This window comes from Saccopteryx bilineata, chromosome 2 (genome assembly GCF_036850765.1).
Source record: "Saccopteryx bilineata isolate mSacBil1 chromosome 2, mSacBil1_pri_phased_curated, whole genome shotgun sequence".
Classification (NCBI taxonomy): Eukaryota; Metazoa; Chordata; class Mammalia; order Chiroptera; family Emballonuridae; genus Saccopteryx; species Saccopteryx bilineata.
The window spans coordinates 244,888,255-244,897,233 of record NC_089491.1 but is presented as its reverse complement, the minus strand read 5'-3'; the positions used below and the strand labels follow the sequence as shown (position 1 = coordinate 244,897,233).

The 8,979-nt window shown below is 41.5% G+C and overlaps 1 protein-coding gene across 1 annotated transcript; it reads left to right on the top strand.

Annotated features, from left to right (window-relative positions):
* The first annotated feature begins 5,782 nt into the window (after positions 1–5,782).
* Positions 5,783–6,736, top strand: LOC136322461 (olfactory receptor 10D1B-like). Its single transcript, XM_066254458.1, has one exon. The coding sequence runs from the start codon at positions 5,783–5,785 to the stop codon at positions 6,734–6,736; it is 954 nt and encodes a 317-aa protein (XP_066110555.1).
* Positions 6,737–8,979: the final 2,243 nt, after the last annotated feature.

The window sequence follows — 8,979 nt, the reverse complement described above, 5'->3', positions numbered from 1 at the left end:
GACCCAGCAATCCCTCTACTGGGTATATACCCCCAAAACTCAGAAACATTGATATGTAAAGACACATGCAGCCCCATGTTCATTGCAGCATTGTTCACAGTGGCCAAGACATGAAAACAACCAAAAAGCCCTTCAATAGAAGACTGGGTAAAGAAGATGTGGCACATATACACTATGGAATACTACTCAGCCATAAGAAATGATGACATCGGATCATTTACAGCAAAATGGTGGGATCTTGATAACATTATATGGAGTGAAATAAGTAAATCAGAAAAAATCAAGAACTCCACTATTCCCACGTAGATGGGACATAAAAATGAGACTAAGAGACATTGACAAGAGTGTGGTGGTTACGGGGGGAGGGGGAGAGGGAAAAGGGGGGGGCACAAAGAAAACTAGATAGAAGGTGACAGAGGACAATCTGACTTTGGGTGATGGGTATGCAACATAATTGATTGACCTGATAACCTGGACACGTTTTCTTTGAACATATGTACCCTGATTTATTAATGTCACCCTAGTAAAATTAATAATAAAAAAAAAATCCTGACCATACACTTAAACAGTTAAGTGATGATAATCAAATAATTTAACCCCTCAGGAGCTTAGTATTCCTGTCGGTAAAACTAAATGATTGCATTAGAACTCTGTTATGCCTTGGCCGGTTGGCTCAGCGGTAGAGCGTCGGCCTGGTGTGCAGGAGTCCCTGGTTCAATTCCTGGCCAGGGCACACAGGAGAAGCGCCCATCTGCTTCTCCACCCCTCCCCCTCTCCTTCCTCCCTGTCTCCCTCTTCCCCTCCTGCAGCCGAGGCTCCATTGGAGCAAAGATTGCTCGGGTGCTGAGGATGGCTCTGTGGCCTCTGCCTCAGGCACTAGAATGGCTCGGGATGCAACAGAGCAACGCCCCAGATGGGCAGAGCATCGCCCCCTGGTGGGCATGCCGGGTGGATCCCGGTCGGGCGCATACGGGAGTATGTCTGACTGCCTCCCCACTTCCAGCTTCAGAAAAATGCAAAAAAAAAAAAAAAAGAACTCTGTTATGACTTTAATCTTGAATACTTAAGAATTCGGAGCAGGATCTCAATATCTGTTCACTAAGTTCAAGGACGGCTTAGACCAGAGTTCCACGAAATTGCTGAGTGAGCTGGTGTTAGGAAGAGTTGCCTGCATTTTCTAGTGGAGATTGATCTCCCAGGATTTTTTTCCAAGTTTGCTTTTGGCTGAGTGTGAGCTGTGAAGGGCTTGTTAGAAACGCAGGCTTTCAGGCAACCACTAGAAGTACTGTATCAAAGTCTTCATTTTAACAAAGGTCTCCAGGTAATTCATATGCACTTTAAAGTTTAAGTGAGGGCTTAGTGTTTTCATGAGATAGGCTAATATCATACTGATAGGCTCTATTGATATAACGAGAGACAACTTCCCAAGGACCATGAAATGTACAGAACACTCTACCCACACAGCTGGCCCTTTACACTTATCAGTCTGAGCATGTATTATTATATTTATTGTTTATCTTTTGGCTTTCAGATGGGGGTTGGGCTAGGGGATTTCTAAAGCAAACACAAAACAAACAAAAACAACAAAAAACAGTCTTGATTCTGTCTTCTCCTTTATAATGCAGAATCAACAACAGTTAGTTTTAAAGTAGCCTGGTTTAGTTTTCCACTTGCGTTCTCATGCTGTGAAATCTACCAACTATAAATTCCTCAAGTCTAAACAAGCATCAGCCTTCATAAGCAACAGACATGTTTAGGGAAGCCCCCTTTCAGAGCTTGGCGCTTCATGTTTTAAGAAAATATAAAGCACTATGTGGTTTCAGAAACTGACGTCTGGGCAAGGGGCCCAAGGCCATCTCTCCCATTGGCTGTCCTCACCCTGCAGTTGTTTCCTGGCATCTGCAGGCTTGGCTACAAAAATATCAGATAGCATTGCTCCCAGACTCACCTGCTCACTCTGAACTTGGTGCTTCCAGGTCCAGGTACCATGTTCTACATACACTTGTGAATGAAACCCATTACCTGTCTACCCCAATTCCAAAAGAGCCATACTGTGAACCATTTAGCATTTGTTGTTCCCCTCCCAACTCCCAGCTATTGTTTCCTTAAAAAGAGTCCATCTGTTTGCAGGATCTGATTGTTCAGAAGAAAATCAAGAAAGAAGCCCGTGCAATGAGTTAACTCCATGTATTCTGAGTTCTGTCAGTTTTGGCCTCTATATTTCGACGTTCTCTTGTTAAGTATACACACATCTGTGCCACAGCGATCTGCCTTGAGGGGACTGTCCAACCATCTGCCTCTCTTTGTTCTAAGTCAGTGTTCTAAGTCAGTGGTGTTCCCAGACCCTAGAACTCAGCATATGCAGGCTCATAGTTGTAGTGCCAAGAATGGGCTTTCTGATGATGATGTGAAAGGGAAAAACAAGACCACAGCTTTGCGTTTAAACACTGGCTCCCTGACCTCTGAGGCAAATAGAATAAATATCCTTAACTACATAGCTGAAGGATAATTTTCTTTATACCTTCTTGAATATTTCCAGTGACAAGGTGCTAACTACCTCCCCAGGTTGCTTATTTCACTGATGTCCATTTAGTTGTATATCTAATAATTAAACACTTTTTATCAACAGTGAAAACCAATCTGCCTTTCTACCACCTCTGCCCACAGTTCCTGAGCCACCACACAGAATAGTGCTTATCAAGTTTCTACCAGCCCTGCAAACATTTGAAGACCGTATTTTATCTCTGCTGCTTTTTGAGTGCAAAACCCAATCTCTGGAATTTATAAGACAGTGCTTAAAAGCATTGATTTTGAAGTCAGAGAGTCTCAGTTCAGTAACTTTCTAGTTATGTCATCATCAAGTTATTTAATCTATTTTTTCAGTTTCTTTGTGAAATAATACCACCTACTTTATAAAGTTTCTTTTGGAGATTAAATATAATAATTCATTTTAAAATTCAACCTAATACTTAGCACATGATAAGTGCTTACACTAACTAACTGTTAACTATTTTGTCAATAATTTTTCTTTTAAGATGGTTTATACTCTCTTTATTCTATGAATGTGCCTAGTATGTCTTTGTCACTTTAAAAATGACATAAAGTGTACATAATGGTTAACACATAATGAATAATTACTAACTGATTAGGTTTTTGTTTAAATGGTGATATTTATTAGAGCTAGCTATGACATATGAATATATAGATAATTCCAAAAGCAATGAGACACATGATATCACAAGCCAGGTGTAAAAGAAAACAAACACACAAAAGGAATAGCATTGTAAGAATTGAAGGTTAGAATCCGAGCTCATCCTACCATACAAACTACCTTGGAGACAGATATTTCCCCCATTTATAGCCCCCCTTTCTGATGAGTTCATTACCACTGTTTCATAGCTAGATGATGAATCAGTTTGACAAACAAATTGCTCCCTCAGAGCCATGAGTTCAAAGTAAGGCTTCAGGGAGTCTGAAAACACTTCCAAGGGAGAAATCCAGGGAGAGTGAGTATGGATAGGTCTTGATCGTACAAACCCTATGAGACTCAGTTCTCTATAAACAGGAGAGCTGAAGCGTCTGTTGCTGGAGCACTCCGTGCTCTGCTCAGAAACAGTAAATGTGAGGTCTTGTAACATTCTGGAAAACTGGACTGTGTTCTCAGGTGGACTGTGTGAGTGTTCAGACTGCTGCTCCCGTCTCATGATCAGTCCCTGCTCCCCATACACTAACAGGTCCACACACAGGGTCCTTCCTGGTCCTTGCAGACTTCTTTTTCCTAAAATGGACTTAAAAATAAAATAGGATTATAGAATTATACATTATCATGATGTCTGATCATAGGCAAGGACCAGTGACCTCAGAGAGCCTTTGTTGACCAGGGGGAGCTGTTCCGGATCTCTGAGAAATTTGCACGGCTCTGGACTTAGGAACCAGAAGGAAGCGGTAAGCGACATTCTCTGCCATTCTGTCCCTGCTTCACTCTTTGTCACCTTCACCTTTGCTCGTTTCTAGGATGGTATGTGAGTTACTCATTTTGGCTTGGTCATTCTCTTTCAATATGTTTTTTAGTGGCACTTGCCACAGTTTATGGTTAAAATCTCCATAGTGAATGTGTCTATTAACTTCAAAGCTCCCATATTGGAGTTGATATTAAAGGTATAGTGTCAAAGGCAAAAAAGCATAAACCCATTATCTGATTTTTAAAACTGAACTATATGTTAATAGATGTGCTCTAAAGTCAAGACTGGAAATGACCAGGAAGAGGTAAAACAAAAATACTTTTCTCACCTTAATATAAAATGATAATGCGAACCCATCCAGAACAGAGACATCGCCTAGCAATGAAACAGACTATTTTTACAAAGCGGAGGCAAACAAAGGACAGGTTTTCTAATGATAGGTGTGGACAATGGCAAGAGAAACGTTTGAGTCTTGGCTCTGTCACATGCTACTTTGTAAGTTTGGGCAACTTGCTTACTTTTTCTAAGTTTCAGTTTCCTGATCTGTAGATGGAAATAGTAGTAATAGTTCCTTCTTATAGGTTTATGAAAAATTAAATTATATTTTTAAAGTATTAAGTCTAGTCCTTGGAACATGGTAAATATTAATTAAATGGCATGCATACATATGCATGCACCTATGTAGTAGTATCCGGATTAATGTTAGTGTTAGTATTAGATTAGCATATGTTATCAGAGCAGGAGGTCTCTGTGTCTGCCAGATACTACATCTTGCTCTTGACTTGTTTAACCTTTCTCATTTGAGTTGTTCTTTGCTTTTCTGCTATATGGGTGACAGTATCTCTTTCTTCACCACAGTAACATGAGTTTGATGCTTGTCTTGCTGCTACTGTCTCTTTTGTTTAGCATTTCAGAGTTGCCTCAAGTTCACTTAGAACAGTTTAAAGAACCAGAAGAAGAACCAAAGCAGTGGCATCTCCTGGTGGATTCAGGGATATTAGGTCTCCGAAGTCTGGAAGGATGTAATCTGAAAAAGGTATGATCTAAGTCTATTCAGTAATGTTATTTAAGAAAAAAAATTATTTGCAAATAATTATATAATACCAACTTTAGAGAAAGGCACTTAAAGAAATAAATTTACGATGTGTAAAAGAAAGGAGCACTTTCCATTAGTATTTGTATTTTTGTCAAATAGTTTCACACAGACATTTCATAAACTTTTCTGTGATACTAGGGTCTTTTTGTTGTGGATATTGTAGTTATAATAATTATGAGATTTATTTTGTAGGTAATGACACTGTCTATGAAAAGTGTATAAATCACTTAAACTAGTATAGCTCATAAATTGCAAAAGCAGGATTGAAATGAAGTGTTCTCATTTCTAAAGTGATTTCTTTTTCTGATATTTTTCAGCAGGTAATAAATAGTGGGTGTTTGTTGCTCAAAGATCCAGGGAGAGTTCAAAATATAAAGATGCTTAAAGAGAGTAAAGCCGTGGATCAAACAACTGTAAAAAGGTTTCTAACTTAACATGAGAATGTTTTGACTATACCTTCAAACTGATCTTGTCGAAGACAGGCATCTGCCCATCTGCCTCCATGAAAACGTCCCTTCCAGGACTTGGAGAGACTGTGGCTCTAAAATAAGCACTTCTTGTTAACTGTTACTTTGATACAGACCTGGCCATTCGTAAGAAGGCTGGTGGTTGCTTCTTAGAAACACAATCAAAACGCTCATTGGCAAATAGGGTGGTAATTTCATACTGATGCTCAGACTTCGGTATCTTGAGTCCTCTTTCAAAGACTTCCCTTGTCAAAGCTATGAGGAATGCCTCAGTGGTGACCGAGTTTATCCTGCTGGGCATTCCCCACACAGAGGATCTGGAGACCATGCTCTTTGCCCTGTTTCTGTCCTTCTACGTCTTCACCCTTGTGGGAAATCTGCTTATCCTGCTGGCAATTGTCTCCTCCGTTCAACTTCACACTCCCATGTACTTCTTCTTGTGCAAACTGTCGGTGTGTGACATATTCTTCCCTTCTGTGAGTTCCCCGAAGATGCTCTTCTACCTCTCGGGGCATACCCGAGCCATCTCCTATGCAGGTTGTGTGTGCCAGCTCTTCTTTTACCATTTCCTGGGCTGCACGGAGTGTTTCCTGTACACAGTGATGGCCTATGACCGCTTCGTTGCTATATGTCACCCTCTACGCTACACGGTAATCATGAGCCACAGAGTGTGTGCCATCCTGGCCATGGGTGCCTCATTTTTTGGCTGTATTCAGGCCACTTTTCTCAGCACTCTTACCTTCCAGTTGCCCTATTGTGGCCCCAATGAGGTGGACTATTTCTTCTGTGACATCCCTGTGATGCTGAAGCTGGCCTGTGCAGACACCTCCGCCCTGGAGACGGTGGGGTTCATCAGTGTGGGCCTCATGCCCCTCAGCTGCTTCCTTCTCATCCTCACCTCCTACAGTCTCATTGTCTACTCCATCCTGCAGATCCGCTCTGCGGAGGGCCAGCGTCGTGCCTTCTCCACCTGCAGTGCCCACCTCACTGCCATCCTCCTTTTCTACATGCCCGTGGTCCTCATCTACTTGAGGCCAACCCCAAGCCCCTGGCTGGATGCAACTGTCCAGGTCCTGAATAACCTGGTCACCCCCATGCTGAACCCCTTGATCTACAGCCTCAGGAATAAGGAGGTAAAATTGTCTCTGAGGAAAGTCCTACATCAGTTGGGCTTTCTTCCTGAGCCATGGGAAAGAGAGAACAGTAGCTAATGCTTTAACTGGACTTTGTAACTTGTAAAATATTTTATATGGTTCTCACAAATGTTTTTGAATTGAAGAGTGAAGGTATTATTATGATTATCTCCAGTTTACAATGAAGGACCGAGATTCAGAGTTAAAGTGACTTGTCGAAGGATACATGAAGAGTGGGGGCAGAACAAAGATGCTAGGGCTGGTTTTCTGACTCTAGGACCTGTGCTGTCTTGAGGATATCGATTGATGATGAGGATAGATAGGAGCTCGCCTATTTTTGGAATAAGCAAAGAAGGAAAAAAATGTGCTATTTCAACACAGTGAGCTATTGTTTTGATGACTGAATTCATTGAGAACGTTATCACACTTGGGGCACATAGTGACGTTTATTCTAACAGTGAAGTAGAGAGGGAAGGAAACTGGGAGGCAGATGATGGAAAAGGAAGGGACAGAGGTAGAGACTAGTTTGCCTGTGCTTCTCAGAAGCAGAGAGCAGCCAAGGCACCTGCCAGACCAAATCAGCACCACGGCATCTGTGCCTCCAGCCCCGGGGTGAGTCAGCACACACACACTCCTGCGGTGGAGACAAACTCTGGTGTAGTCACTTCCTTACATGCCTAACACCCCACCCCCACCGCTCAGTACTCATTTGCCTTTGTTTCTCTGTAAACAAGAACTTAAAGGAGAAAATAGGAATACATCTAAAATTATTGCAAATATACCACATCCCAGCTGGAGCCTCTCCAAATCCATTTGGAGGTCTCTTGCCATTCCTCAGTTGCCCGGTGGTAGCTGCTCAGATGGTCAAAACAGAACAATTTGTAAGAATAAAAGACACAATCCAATTCCTTTAAATTTTCACTCGTACTGATGTCATTTGATGAATAACTTTGTGCTGGGGATGGAGAATGCAAAGAAGAAGATGTGATCTTACCAGGATAAGACATAGTCTGAGGGAGAAAATAAACAGATAGGCAACTGACATCCTCATGAGAAAGGTATAAATATAGCAGAAAATGCGGGGTACATTTTTCTGGGGCTGTAGAGGGACCCCACAAAAGAGGGGCTGAGGGTTGAAGGTTTGTGTTTGTTTTCCCCCTTCCCCATGAAGAATGGCTCTTACAGGAAGAAGCAACATACTTCTCAGTCTTTTGTTTCTGAAGTGTTGGGGATGAGATGTAATTCCTTAAGTGGGTATCTCAACTATTTGCCATGTATGAGTGAATGTTCTTGTAAAAAAAATAAAATAAATTTGGCCTGTTTTCTGAGTTCTTTTTTTCACCTTGGCAATTTGTTTCTGAATTGGAGAAATGCTTTGCACAAAATGGCTCTACCTCTATCTCCTTAAACAATCAACTCCTCTGCTTGTCCCAGAGTTTCTGAGAGATGCTGGAAGCTCTCCTGTCTCTAGGTAGGGTCTGAGCTCTCTTTCCTAAGCAGGAGACCAGAATGTCAGGCCCAGCCTAGGGTCTGATGGTGGAATGAGACTTTTCTGTGTACTAAATATAAAGAGACGATATTAGAAGAATTTTGAAAAAAATAGAAAAACTCAATAAGATAAAGTCAAACCAGGTAGAACTTCTAGCAGGATATTTGACTCACAGGGTAGAACATACACAGGAACTCAAGCTCCAAACTGGGATTAAGGAGTGGCAGAGAAGAATAAAAATATTGAAGCAGATTCAGGGTATGTTTTGATCAGAGTACAGTATGTTTGGGCTATAGCAGCAGCATTTCCTGAGACACTAGATTCAATCATGGTCTAGGACTGGCATCCAAAACCTGACCTCAGGTAGATTCTAGGTCCTTCCTTCCTTCCTTCCTTCCTTCCTTCCTTCCTTCCTTCCTTCCTTCCTTCCTTCCTTCCTTCCTTCCTTCCTCCTTCTTCTTTCTTTCTTTCTTTTTCTTTCTTTCTTTCTTTCTTTCTTTCTTTCTTTCTTTCTTTCTTTCTCTCTCTTTCTTCTTTCTTTCTTTCTTTCTTTCTTTCTTTCTTTCTTTCTTTCTTTCTTTCTTTCTCTCTCTCTTTCCTTCCTTTCTCCCTCCCTCCCTCCCTTTCTCTCTCCCTCCCTCCCTTTTTCTCTTCCTCCCTTCCTTCCTTCCTTCCTTCCTTCCTTCCTTCCTTCCTTCCTTCCTTCCTTCCTTCCTTCCTTCCTCTCTTTTTCTTTTGAAACTAAATTCAATGTGGTGACATTGGTCAATAAGAGTACAGAGGTTTCAGGTGAACATCTCTATAGCATTTGAACTATTGATTATATTGTGTG